Here is a 14,297-nt window from a genome sequence, read left to right on the forward strand (position 1 = left end):
TCCAATGTGACTAAATAAAATTCAACTTTTTTTTTAAATAAAAGCAGATGCACACCCAGATATTTCTTACAGTAAGAATCCTCCAACAACCTTTCAAAAGAAACATTTTTTGTCTTTCCTCAATTTTGAGAGTAACTGAAGCCACAAACCTGAAGCTGCAGACCCCAAACTAACCACATTTAATGTTTCCTTAATCAGCACAGTCATTTTTAACTCTTTGTGTGTTATGTTTACTCACAGTTTTGATGCTTGCTTCTTCGACTTGATCCACGATTAGCTCTTCACCATCGCTCTGCTGTTTCTCTCTCCTCATGCTTCTCCTTCATGCGTCCTGTCCTCAAATATAATCCAACCTGCCTCCTTGTTTCCTCCTTGATTTGTATTAGCAAAATTTCCAGTTAAATTAAGAGAAATCCAGAAAAGTTTTCCTGCTTCAAAAGCTCTTCCAGTTGCCTGTCTTCTTGTCCTCCTTTAAATGTGCATTTTTCTACATTTGTATTTATTTGACTTCATATTGCCATGACAACATAGCACAGAGCATCATGGTAGATTAAGGCAGGGGGTTCTGTCCTCTGCAGAAATGCTGGTGTTCCATAGTGATGTAAAAGTATGTTAATAATCTTTAAACAGACACTCACTGATCCTGTAAGAGCAGGAATTTAACTACAAACCCTCACAGTCCCCATCAGCATAGCTGGACTGGCCATCGGGCATACCGGGCATTTGCCCGGTGGGCCGATGGTCATTTTTCGTTTTAAATGGGCCAATGTTTTGTTGTTGTCTTTTTTTCGTAACCGTGTAAACAGTGAAAGGTGGCGGATTGGACAGATGTAAAAATAACTCAATTGTTTGGTAGTGGTGGAGCTTACACGGATTCAGTAAAATTAGCAAGTGGTGGAGGCCAGCAGGTGGATGGGGGAAAGGGGTGGCGGAGGTGGAGAGACCCAAGGCGGCCGCCAGTCCGACTGTCAGGTGAAATGAGCTTCAGGTAAGAAGTTATGACCTGCAGTCTATCTGGGTCAAACCAAGTTTAGGTGTAGTTTATTTTCGTTGTGCTAACTTGTGCTAACGTTGTGCTACAGTCAGTTACAATAACTGGTACTGTGTACTAGCTAGCATGATGGAGTTTCTGTACAGTTGGGTGGGTGCTATGATGTTACTGGTGAACTTTATTTTATTCATATGGTTACTTAGTAGAGTTGCCAACCGTGCCATAAAAAACGGAATCCTCTGGTATTCAGAGTTAATATTATGCGTTTTGTATTGAGCTGAAAATAAACGCGATTTGTCCCGTACTTCAGCTACAATAAAAAAAGACACAAAGCTGGAGTTATTCTGTGTCTTTACGCTGTCAGCTGCCTCTTCTTCTCTCACTCTCCCCCCTCCCTCTCCTGCTGCTACTTCAATCATGAAACTGATCAATGATCAGCTGATCGGCGTTTCTGCCACAAGTCCCGTCTCTCTTGCTTGTTTATCTCCCGCTTTGCGCCAGAAAGAGGAAACTAGCGGAGGTCGCGTTAAACAGCAGAAGCGCCTTTAAACTTGATAAGCTGTTGTTAGAATTTATTTAATATTACTTTCTAGTATCAGCTGATGTTTGTTGGAGCCACAGCTGTAAAAGCTGCTGGTCATGATATCGGTTTGGTTATCTGGTGAGAGGGAAACATGAAGATGAAACCAGGAGATGTCCTTACTGAATCATCAGAGCTGAACAGGTGATGGAGAAACAGGTTTGTGGTAAATAAATAGTTGATGAAAATATCACTAAATCTGTCATTTATTATTTTTAATATTCAGTAATGGTCATGTCTCACCTCTAGTCTTCTCTGTCTTAATTTCAGGTTTCCACCATATGTTGTAGATAGTTCAGGAAGTTAACTCAACCAAGCAGTCTTTGGGTTTCGGCTAAGTACTGTTTAGAATAGCAGAATAGGGAGGATGGTGTAGGTTTAAGTTTATTAGATTGATACATATGTACCAACAAGACAGTGTACATCACTGTCACAACGACGTTTGTTTTCATTCAAAGGCTTTATGGTTTTTCCTATAATACCTGGTGGGCCGGTCTCTAGTCAAAATGCCCGGGCTGATTTTTTGTCCCAGTCCAGCTCTGCTGTGGGGTAGTCCAGTTTACTGAAGAACGCCTCAGGCTGTCCAATAAATATAAATATCATGCTTTATTGCAGCTTGAAAAACTCCATGCCCTTGGCTACAAACCAGCACTGCTTCTTGGGAAGAAGAGCAAAAAAGGAGAACTCGGATATGAAATATTAACCCCTGGCTGCAGACTAACAGCCTATGTTCAGGAATCCCTTCAGAGGATGGGCTGATGTTATGAGTACCTTTGTAAAGGTAAGATTCAGATCCTGCAGTTTTAAAGTTATGATTTATGTTTAGTGTCTAAAAATATTTTCTTATGTTTACCTGTTAGAAGACCATTTTACTGTAAAAACAGAAATTCAATCATCAATCCTTCTCCCATTTTCACATAAGCAGCACATCATTTATAAGTGTTGGTTTCTTCCTCAGCAGTAGTTAACAACATATGGTGGCTTATTTTTCCTTTCCAAATCTTGAGTGACAGCCACTTTTGCTGCTATCACGCTTAAAGATAGAAAGAAAGCAAAGTTATCAAAAGACTGATCTGCAGATTGCAGCTACTTAGACAACTGACAATCTGTTTGTGCCTGTTTTCTTCCTTCATTGATATATGTGTAACTGATACATGTGATGTGTAACTGATACATGTGATGTGTAACTGATACATGTGATGTGTGAATGAGAATCTATGTTAATTAAAGTAGTATTAAAGTATTTACACACTGTAAATGGCATAAAATCAAGTGATGGTGTAGCTTAATAAAATAGTGATGGGTATAGATAACGTTGCATCGGAACCTTTGTGGATATTTAAATGTTAGTAATCTGGGCAGAAATGATCACATTTTACTTTAGTTTGTTTAAAGAGCACATTGTACACGGGCCTTGAAGAAAAGGTATGTAGTCTTAAGCACGATGTTTTGGTGGAGTCAGGGGTCTGTAGCATTTTGCACTTCCAGTAGACTGACGTTTGGTCATCATCATCATCATCATCACTGAGTCACAACATCTTCTCCTTCACCCTCACACTTTAACTCCACTCTGTTCCCTTTCATACGTCATATATACTTAGTCTGCTACAAACCAGGAGGCGTAAAGCAGGATAAAGTTCAAAGTTTGACCCATTGTGTAAACTAACTCGAATGATCAACAACCAGGAGGAGGCAACGATTATGGAGCCACGGGAGGTGAGGACCACGCAGGTGGAGGAAGTGAGGAATGTGATGGAGAAGATTGAGCTCAACAAGGGACAGGATGACCCACTGAGCACTTCAGAGGGGCAAGTGGAGCACGCAGGCAACAAGACCAGCAAAGGTGATTTGTATGTTTGTATGTATTGTATGCTTTATATTTGGAGTCCAGGCTGAATTTTAGAGGAGTACCTGATGGCTGAAACAACAGTAATTTATGTTCCCTGACCAAGGATCAAGGAACATGTATTTTACACCAGTTGATACATGTACAGTCAAATCTATTGAATGTTGATATTATTACATTTAATGTAACCATTTAAAATGATTTTGTTTTTGTTTTTCTCCTAAAATCACATACGTCAACACAGGATCCACCAGGGGGAGAGTTTTTGGTGAAAGCCACAAAAAGACAAAGATGGGTATGTCATTGTTTGTGGAAGTATTTAGAATAGTTTGATACACTGTAGTAGAGTGTGTATGGTAGTGTATGGTAGATTCGATTCAAGGAACATTATCATATGCAGATGAAAACAAAAGTTGTGCGATCTCTGAAAGTGTTTTGTTTATTTGCTTTTTGTTTGTTTATTGTTTATGAAACTGGTGACTTGGCTGTGATCTTCAGTCCCAGAAGCATCAAGATCCAGACCTAAGAAGAAAAGGCCACTAGTAAGTATGCTTTTGCTGATGCTTTTAATCACCACAGCTCATTTCATTCAGTACAAATACCTGTAGATATGTGATGATTCCAAGTTTACATTACACTAATGGCAGGAAACTGCATACATGTGTCACCTTATACACATACCACATACTATAGAATTCAGTCCCCTTTGCTTTTTGCAGTCTTATTGCAATATATAAGTACTTTTAACAGATGATGCAAGTACAGTTAAATGCATTCACTCCAGTAAAAATGCTTCTAACACAATGCTGTTGCAAGCAGCAGATTTTCTTTTTCTGTTGTCGATGTAGATTAGATAGAACGTTATTAATCCCTCGGGTGGTTCCTCCGGGAAATTCAGTTTCCAGTATCAGAACACTGACAGAAGTTGCATATTACAGAGTTAGAATATCAGGACGGGACCAGGTTGGTGGGGGTCAAACAGCAGATCCAGTCATGCAGTGATAATTCATATTTAATGCAGCAGCATTTTGTTAGAAATGTGTAAACGATTGTATTCTAATCACATTGGCTAATTTTATATGCATATATAAATAAAAGGTATTTTTTATTATGTCAACAGTCCTCCAACAGCATCCAGGAAGTACTGTCCTATTCCCATGCCTCTGTCCAAACCAGGCGCGTGTTTCCATGTCACTTCAATGTGTTCTTTGCCATCAATAATTTTATGTTGATTTTTTGTTACATAAGCATGCCTCATGTGTCCTTCCACTTTTTTTCCCTTGTCATTTCTCGCCTCCTTTGGATTGTTTTTTTCGTCTCTTATTCAATCATTCCTCACAATTTATATAATCCTCTTACCCAACTCTGTCTCCTTCCTCTTCTTTTCCCCTTCAATCTCTCTCACCGTTCATCAATATCGCACATCCAGACTATACCCGTAAGATAGAGTTGATCCGCTACCTCATGAGCGGCTATGTGAACGGCAAAGTGTTGGACACGCTGTCCGAGCACACCGACTCCCTGGCGTCCTCTGCTCTGGCCAGTCTGGAGGACGAGGCTGACCAGCTCTCTCACTTCCCCTTCCTCCCCACTCTGAGATATTTTCAGTCTGGAAAGATGAATCTGTTGGGCTTTAGGCTGCTTCTCAAGGTTCAAGGTTCTTTATTTGTCACATGCATAGACAAGTATACACAAGTATAACACACAGTGAAATGTAGCCTGACACGCTCCTCGACATGTGCAAAAATGGGGGGGTAGAGGAAGAACATTATATATATATATATATATATATATATATATATATATATATATATAAATAGTATATACATTGGGTGAATGTGCAGTAGTAGCAGCAAGCAGGTGAATTCTGTACATTAATATGAATAGACATCTGACTATTTTACAGAATAGACAATATAAACATATTTAAAATTAAAGGAATTTGGAATGTACATTGTGCCTTGGTTTAGAGTGTCTGGAAGAGAGTCCTGTCTCAGTCAATTATAGATGATGTGAGAGGGCGGGTGTGTGTGTGTTTAGGGCCCGGATGGCTTGGGGATAGAAGCTCCTCTTGAGTCTCTCTGTCCTTGCCCGGATGATGCGGAACCTTCTACCAGATTGCAGAAGTTGGAACAGTTTGTTGCCAGGATGGGACGGGTCCTTCAGTATCTGCGTTGCTCTAGTCCGGCATCTCCTGGTGTAGGTGTCCTGAAGGGGGGGGAGAGCAATCCTGCAGCAGCGTTCTGCTGTACGGATCACTCTCTGGAGAGCTTTTTGGTCCTTCACACAGCTGTTTCCAAACCACGATGTCATGTTCTGTGTGAGGATGCTCTCCACAGCGCCTGTATAGAAAATCCTGAGGATCTTTGGAGAGACCCTGAACTTCCTCAGTTGTCGTAGGTGATACAGGCACTGCCTAGCCTTTTTGGTCTGGACCTGAATGTGGGCAGCCCATGTCAGGTCTGAGGAGATGTGGACACCAAGATATTTGAAGGACTGCACCCTCTCCACTGGAGCTCCATTGATGATAATGGGCTTGTAGTCTCTGTGCTGACCCCTTCTGAAGTCCACCACCAGCTCCTTGGTCTTGCCGACGTTCAGCTGGAGGTGGTTGTCCTGGCACCATGATGCCAGATTCTTCACTTCATCCATGTAGGCCGCCTCATCGTTGTTGGAGATGGCACCCAACACCACTGTGTCGTCAGCAAACTTCACAATGGTGTTGGAGCCATGGGTGGCCACACAGTCTGAAGTGTAGAGGGAGTAGAGCAGTGGCGAGAGGACACATCCCTGAGGTGCTCCTGTGTTGATGGTGATGCTGTTAGAGACGCATCTACCCACCCTCACCACCTGAGTTCTGCCAGTGAGGAAGTCCAACACCCATGCACATAGACGGCTGTTAAGTCCCAGATCCCTGAGCTTTGTGAACAGTCTGCAGGGCACTATTGTGTTAAACGCTGAACTGTAATCAACAAACAGCATTCGCACATAGTTACCCTGTTTCTTGTCCACGTGGCTGAGGGTGGTGTGCAGGACGTGGGCGATGGCATCCTCTGTGGATCTGTTGGATCGGTAGGCGAACTGCAGCGAATCTGTGGTGTCTGGGATGGAGGAGGAGATGATGTTCTTCAGCAGCCTCTCAAACACCTTCATTACTACCGAGGTCAGTGCAACTGGCCGGTAATCGTTCAGGGATGAGGATTTGCTGTTCTTGGGCGCAGGGATAATGGTGGATCTTTTGAAGCATGTGGGGACCACAGACTTCGCCAGGGACTCGTTGAAGATGTAAGTGAACACACCTGCTAGCTGGTCAGCACAGCAGCGCAGCGGACGGCCGGTGATGTCGTCTGGCCCCGCCGCTTTCCTTGTGTTCACTCTCCTCAATGCCGCTCGGACGTCATGTTCCGCGATGCTGGTTACCGGTCTCTCGCTGATGACGTCACTGTCCTCGGTATTCAGGCGGTAGATAGCGTTAGCCGCCTGGCTAACCTCGAAACGGGCGTAGAACTGATTCAGCTCGTTGGTGAATGCAGAGTCGGCGTTGATCGGCGCAGTGTCCCTGGCTTTGTAGTCCGTAATGGTGCGTAGTCCGTGCCACATACTCCGTGTGTCGCCCTGGTGGAAGCGGGACTCCACACGCTCCCGGTACCGGCGTTTGGCATCTCTCACCGCGCGCCGCACGCCGTATGAGGCCGCTTTGTAGGCGCTCATATCGCCAGTGGCGAGACCCGCGTTGTAGGAGGCGGTCCTGGCGTTTACTGCAGTGCGGATCGATCTGTCCATCCACGGTTTCTGGTTTGGAAATGTGGTGACCCTCGCAGTGGGGATAATCTCCTCCGCTAGCATATTGACGAAGCATACTGCTACTTCCGTAAACTCGTTGATGTCGACTGCGCATGCTCTGAACATGTCCCAGTCGACGTCGTTGAGTGCGTCCTGTAGCGTAGCTTCTGATTGGGCAGTCCACCGTTTTACCTCCCTCGTGGTTACGTCTTCCCTCCGTATGTTTTGTTTATACTGGGGAATGAGGAAGATGGCGTTGTGGTCAGACTTTCCAAAAGCCGGGTGTGAGACAGCTTTGTAGCCCTGCTTGTATGGTGTGTAGCAGTGATCCAAAATTCGATCCCCTCTCGTTGGACACGAGACATGCTGGTAAAAGTTTGGCATGACTTGTCTGAGGTTCGCTTTATTAAAGTCTCCTGCTACAATGAGGGCTGCGCCCGGGTCCTTGTTTTGAAGCGAGCTCAGCACATCATGTAATTCGGACAAAGCCATACCTGTGTCCGCTTGGGGTGGGATGTAGACCACCGTGGCGATGACCGAGGTGAATTCACGGGGCAGATAGAAAGGGCGGCACTTAATGCTCAGGAACTCCAGATGTGGCGAGCAGCCGCTGGAGAGAGTAGAAATGCTCCTGGCATCACACCACTTTCTGTTTACCATGAAACACACTCCTCCACCTTTGGTTTTGTTCGACTCTGCCGTTCTGTCCGCGCGGAGCACAAAGAATGAATCCGACGGAGTTACGGCACGGTCCGGCACGGTGGGGGTCAGCCATGTCTCCGTGAAGCACAGAATGTTGCAGTCCCTCATGTCACGTTGGAAGGTGACCCTTGCTCTTAGGTCATCGAGCTTGTTCTCCATGGATTGTACGTTGGCCAGTAGGATACTGGGCAGTGGTGCACGATGCGCCTGCTGTCTCAGTCTGTTCCTAATGCCAGCGCGGTTCCCCCGGCGCTTCTTTGTTCTGCGCCTTGGATGAGCGGCCCGTCCTCTGTAAGCAGTTCATGCTGTAGCTGTAGCTGATGGACCAAAAAATTACATTTCATATTTTAGACATTCAGCTGCTGACTCTGAAGCCAACAGGCTCTTGAGTGTGGATGGTTGTGTTGGTACTGGATGCTGTGATAAAACAGCTGTTCTGATCTGTCTTCATTCATGCCTGTCGATATTAAGCCTCCTAAGCTCCAAACCAGTAAAAGCGATCTTTGGAGGCAACACCCTTATTAGTACTTTTCTGTATTTGTTTGTGATTGTGTGACACTGAACCATAGTGCTATGTATATCCTCTGTAACACTCAGATGTTTCCAGATCAATGTTTCCCCCCTCAGCTGTTTCTCACTATAAAGTCTTACCTCAGTAACAATGAGGCCAATGAGGCACCAGCAGAGCATATCTGGCTCTCAGTCTGTGGCTGATAGTGCCCCCTGCTGTTAATAACAGGAACAGTGCAACCTTGTATAGAGCTCATAGTGATGGTCTTACGATTGCTGCTGCAAGGCAGTCATTTGTATCCATGTGTGCTGTATATTCTGAGCATATGCAGTTATGTGAGCTCTCAGGTTTTATGTATCAGGACATAATTAAAAAAAAACAATCAGGTCCTTAGTAGGTCTTAATATGAGGTAAATGCAACCTCAGATGAACAACACATAACACATTATACCAGTTCATTATTTATTTAACAAACACTGATCCCAAATTCAGATGTGGTGTTTAAAAAACTAAGTACATCCAAGACTATTTCCATAATTAGTTAAGAGGGTCAGTATCAGCCAAGTGCTAATCAAAACGCAATAGATCATCAGTAAGTGTAACCACTACTGTCAGTTTGCTGGTGTGGCGTATTCAGGTAAGTGGTAACATAGTGAGGATTAGAGAAGCAGTTGTTGATACCCACGAATGTGGGAAGGCTTTGAAGTCCATCATTTTACAGCAAGAAAGATTATTCGCAAGTTAAAAAATTCAAAGACTGTTTCCAATCTTACCAGGAGTGGACGTCCCAGAAAATTCACCCCACACATCTGAGGCTCTACAGGCCACAGTTAGCATGCTAAATGTTGGAGTTCATGGCAGTGCAATTAGAAAAAGACTCAACAAATATGGCCTGTTTGGAAAGGCTTCCAGGAGAAACCATTTTCCCTCTAAATACAACATGGCAGCATGGGTTAGGTTTGCAAAGTTGAAAACCTAAGCCCTAATGCACAGCTTCAACATTGGTGAAAACCAAACACGGCATATCAGACAAACAGGTCATACCAACGGTTTTGCTCGGGTGATGATTATTTGAGCTTTTTTGCTGCCAAAGAACCTGCAAAGTGTCCAGGTCACTGAGTGAGCCATGAAGTACTCTAGAGTCAAAGAGCTCATCGTTGGGTCAGTGACTCCAGAGCGCAGCAGCAAAGCAACAACAGAGTGGTGCTGCAGTGGCTCAAAGTTGAGACTTCAACATGATTGAACGTTAAGAAAGCTGTGAATGAATAAATATCTGCAAACTTTAATGAACCGAAGAAACATTGTAAAGACAAATGGGCCAGAAATCCGTCCACACTGCTGTGAAACACTAATAAAAAATGATTACCTCAAGTTTTTGCTGCTAAAGTTGGTTCCATCAGCTGCTGAATCACAGGTATAATGATGATGTGGTGTAATAATCTAGATCCAGATCCTTAAACTGCTTTTTCACGTGTCTGTAAATGAATTTCTTTCTTATCATTGTCCCGATTGGTGTCGGCTGACACTTGACACTCTGTGGCTCCTGATTTGTCTGTTGTCAAGGTCTCACCTCAGTGCAATTCCTCACGTTTTGTCATGATTAAAGGATGAATGTGAACACCGCTTCAGTCACTGCGTTCACTTCTTGATATGTCAGAACTGTGCTCACGTCACTCACTTTTTTTAACAACATGACACACTGCTGTAAACAGAGACCCTGTAATGTTAGCACCAAGTAGGACTTCATAAAAAATAATGCTGTCAAGCTAACTTTTCCTCTTTCTGTCTTTTTCAGCACTTTCTATCGCTTTGAGGCAGTGTGGGACAGCTCCCTGCACAACTCCCTCCTGCTCAACTGCGTAACTCCCTATGGAGAGAAGATCTACATGACCTTATCTGCGTATCTGGAGGTCAGCCGCTGCTCCGCCGTGTTGTACCTGTTTTTTTACGTGTTTTTAAGTCTCTTGATGTCATCGTGTCTAACACACACCCTTTATCTCCTCTTTACAGCTGGACCATTGCATCCAGCCTGCCATTATCACCAAAGACATCTGCATGGTCTTTTACTCCCGAGACGCCAAGTTGTCCCCACCCCGTTCTCTCAAGAACCTCTTTGGGACTGAATACTCCAAAACTCCTGACTGGTAAATCTGGGCTGCTGCACTGTGGCCATCTCTGTTTCACAATCAAAGATATCTGCCCTGTTACAAAGTTTCCTTCTTTCCTTAGATAGCCTCATCCTAGAGCACCAGTGGGAGCTAGAGAAGATGGAGCAGCTGCAACTCAAAGACCAAAGTGCTATTCTAAAAAGGGTTTTTTAGAGTACAGACTTTACATGACTAACCCTCCCCTCTTCTCCCCACCTCACATTCGTCCCCATCTTTCGTCCAGGTGGATGAAAAGACCCGTCACCTTGTGGCGCTGAGAGAGAAGCTGGGAGAGGCGGCTCCCGTGGGAACAGCTCCCACCACCAAGTCCCTGAGCGAGTCTCTGTCCCCCAGCGTGAGCTGGGGCACTCTTTCCACGTCCACCTCCATCTCCTTGCAGATCTCAAGCACCACCTTTGAAAGCGCCATCAGGCCGAGCGAGAGCAGCGGCTACGATTCCGCTGACATGGAGAGCTGGTGGATCGTGAGAAGGAGCTGGCCACCAAGGTGAGAAAAACGTCGGAGGCAGGATAGACGTAAAACTCTCCCTGCAGATCTAAGCTGGCGAGGCGGCGCGGCGGCCTGACGAAGAACTGATCGGGCGGAGCGGTACGCGGGAAAACCACCGCTTCCATCCTTTCTGAAAAGCCTTTGAAAATACAGAAAATACCAAGTGTTAAAACTTATTCATCATTGTGATTCTTGATGGTTTTCTCTTGTAAGTAGACTTGTGGCTTAAGTCTCTTTTCATGCGACTGAAACGTTGAAGTTCCACAGAACTTTTGCCTCCCCGCTTCCCTCCAGCAACCCCGCTGCCAGCTCAGCTTTCCTCCTCTCTATTCCCTCCCCTCAGCTTTTTGTGTTTTCGTTTCGATGACAATGTTTGGGTCTAATTTTGTTCCGCTTGGTTGTCATTCCCAAACTCCCCTAACTAAGTAGCATGTTGTAGTTGTCTACTTGTGTGTGCACAACTCTTTAGAAACTTTCCGTTTGCCAATCATCTGTACAAAAGAAAATGTCTCTATCGGTTTTATTTGTCTCCTGAAATGAGTTTCATTCTATTTTGGGTTTTTTTGCTGTTGGTTTTTTATTAAATTAACATGCTCGCGTGACACCTGCAGCAGTCCTCAGGAGAAGACCAGGTTTGCTCAGTTTAGAACAAAAAACAAAAATGAACCAAATCAGCCAGCTTACATTTGAAACCATGACGAAAAAATCTACAGATATCTCCAAGTGACGTGTTAGTTTACGCTCTGCTACCTAAACTATAGCTGCTAATAGATTTATAGGGTATTCTTCTTCTCGCAGTGAATTTGCATCAGGCTGAACCGTCTCTGAAACAAAAACTCAAAGTGGGAATGAACTTTGACAGGAGAGCCTCGCCCGATTTCCTCTGTCATCCACGTCATACTTAGATCCTCCTCAATCTGTGTACATACGCCGCCTCTAAACCCCCGATAGTGCCAGTGTCAGTTAGTGAGTCAGTAAAATACTGACTCACTAACAGGGTTACAAGGAGATGAGGAGGAGGACTAGGAGGATGAAAACGAACTAAGGAGAGAACTTGATTTGTACATGCAGTCTGTTCTGGGATGAGTGTGGTAGTTAACCCTCATTTAACACATCCCTCTCTGCTCCTCTAGCTCGCTCTATCTCACTGAGAATCAGAAAGCCTTGACATTTAATGCTATTAACTTTACACTCTTGTTGTAAAGATGCAAAGAAAACACAGTGAAAAGGTTAGAAGGACGTAAGGAAAAAGAATGAATGAATGGTTTAATAGAAGGAAAGAAGTTAAAGGGACTACATATTCAAAGGTCTTATTTCTGATACTACCCCATGAAAATATTTGCTCTGTGTGCCGTGCTGCAGCTGCTACATTCGGCTTCGGATTCACTTTTTGGCGCCTACGCCTCTCGAGATGTGTTAATGCAGAAAGGTATTGAAAAACTCTGGTCAACCAACCAGCAGTCTGCCTGCTGTGTCGTATGAAATGCGTGGAAGGAGAGGTACCAACTGTCTGTTACATATAGATAGAAAACAAAGCTCTGACGTGACCTCGGGTCAGCCAACCTGACGGTCAGAGAAACAGAAACGTGCTGGATTGTGGATCTCTGAGCTGCACATCAAAGATGCACCTATGCACAGACCAAGTCTCAAAAGTGCAATGTACCTCATATACATGTTGATGCGAAGCGCTGCCAGAGCAAACATTTCCACTTCATTTGCAGAGGTGTTTTTATTTTGGATTGTGTATTTATTGTTTGCAATGTTTAAATATTAGTTTGCAGCTCTTTGCACATATTAATAAAAGGTTCAACTAACTGATCATTTAAAGTCTGTGCGGTTTAGTTGTTCCACTCATATTAAACCAAATGATGGTGTGGCGGCCTGTTCTAGTGTGAACTAAGAGAGGGTTTGAATGTAAGAGAGCAGGGGAAGGAAAAGGAGACCTAACATGTAACCCCTGCACCTCGACTGAGGAGGTGAGTTACATTAGTGCTTCCTCTTTATTAGAAAGCGGGTTGAGTGAATCAGAAGTCTGTTATTTTTTTTGGAGATCTACTCATTAGTCATGCGAGGCATCCATCTGAACTTTATCAAAATAAAGGTGTATTTGAACTCATTTTAATTTTTTCTAATATCAGAGATATAGGACTATACAAAGTAGCTGGTGACATCTAAAACGACAGCAGACTTATTGTGTCTTTCTTCACCTCATCACTTTTTTCTGTGTGTGTTTTTCTGTTGATGCCTTTCAAACAAAACTAGCCATGATATTTTCCCCCTTCCCCCTCTGACAATTAATATCAGTTAACCCCGCCCCCTTTCAGATTTGTTCACCAAAAGAAAAGAAAAAAAAAAACGTCATTAACGCTGTTTATTATTTGTCAGACCGGTTTCATTTTCATACTTTGTAAATATCTATGTTGTATGGAGCTTGAACTAAAATGTAAATATGTTTACTGTATTTGTAATAATTATAATCCATTCGCTGTACAGCATAGATGTGTCATGCAGATATCCTAATTCTGTGTATGGTAATCTTGCACCATTGAACTGTTAGTGAATGAGGCAACAATAAAAGTGTGAAACGTGCATTAGCAGATCAAGTGCTGCCTGCTTATTTCCTGCTTTATGTGAGCTTCTGCTGTAGTTTATTATGTGCTTTTAGCCCCAAGAAACCACCCTTTTACTGTAGCGCACAATAAGATCTTCTGATGTTTGGTGTCATCTTCCTGTGATCTCCTGTGAACAGGTGGATTAATTCATTTCAAGTTTATGTATGTATATGTATGTATGTGTATTAAGGACCGACACAGACAAAGAATGAATCAGACAATGAAGCAACGTCCTTTTTAAATGTTTATTTATAAACAGGATAAAACCATTCAAGTATTGAGTCATGAATAAAACATCAACCTCTGATCTGCTAATTGGGAAACAGAGGATGTCAGTGTATTTTTCAGTGCTAGTCCAAATTGAGTGAGATGACTTTACATTTGAATAGATTGGATTACAAGTTATATTTGGTTTTAATTGAATGAGTTCAGTTTGATTTAAATCAAGCCAATTCACAGCATATAAACTTGAAATATATGGTAAGATAAAGGTTGTGCAATAATACAGAGAAAGCCCCAACAATCAAATGACCCCCTATGAGCAAGAACTTGGCAACAGTGGGAAGGAAAAACTCCATTTTCGGCAGAACCAGAATCAGGGAGGGGCCATCTGCC

The 14,297-nt window shown here is 43.4% G+C and overlaps 1 protein-coding gene across 5 annotated transcripts; it reads left to right on the forward strand.

Annotated features, from left to right (window-relative positions):
• The first annotated feature begins 407 nt into the window (after positions 1 to 407).
• LOC146360467 (uncharacterized) lies at positions 408 to 13,147 on the forward strand. 5 transcript variants are annotated; one of them, XM_084922831.1, is made up of 8 exons: positions 408 to 1,730; positions 2,187 to 2,352; positions 3,258 to 3,414; positions 3,662 to 3,712; positions 3,916 to 3,959; positions 4,538 to 4,593; positions 10,209 to 10,323; positions 10,424 to 13,147. In XM_084922831.1, exons 2-8 carry the CDS (start codon positions 2,299 to 2,301, stop codon positions 10,559 to 10,561), a joined length of 615 nt encoding a protein of 204 aa, XP_084778957.1. In that variant the 5' UTR covers positions 408 to 1,730; positions 2,187 to 2,298; the 3' UTR covers positions 10,562 to 13,147. The 5 variants fall into 5 exon arrangements, with proteins under 5 accessions (XP_084778957.1, XP_084778958.1, XP_084778956.1 ...); XM_084922832.1 differs by having other exon boundaries at positions 408 to 1,715; XM_084922830.1 differs by having other exon boundaries at positions 408 to 988.
• The last annotated feature ends 1,150 nt before the right edge of the window (positions 13,148 to 14,297 follow it).

Source organism: Perissodus microlepis, unplaced genomic scaffold (genome assembly GCF_051167445.1).
Source record: "Perissodus microlepis isolate ML-2025 ecotype Zambia unplaced genomic scaffold, ASM5116744v1 scaffold_63, whole genome shotgun sequence".
NCBI lineage: Eukaryota > Metazoa > Chordata > Actinopteri > Cichliformes > Cichlidae > Perissodus > Perissodus microlepis.

What these genes read in the sequence shown, in the direction of transcription:
- LOC146360467 (XM_084922829.1), top strand. Translation starts at nt 2,299, where the DNA reads ATGTTCAGGAATCCCTTCAGAGGATGGGCTGATGTTATGAGTACCTTT. An exon ending in AGGCAACAAGACCAGCAAAG is followed by an intron (nt 3,415 to 3,661) that starts GTGATTTGTATG and finishes ACGTCAACACAG; the next exon opens with GATCCACCAGGGGGAGAGTT. An exon ending in CTAAGAAGAAAAGGCCACTA is followed by an intron (nt 3,960 to 4,537) that starts GTAAGTATGCTT and finishes TTATGTCAACAG; the next exon opens with TCCTCCAACAGCATCCAGGA.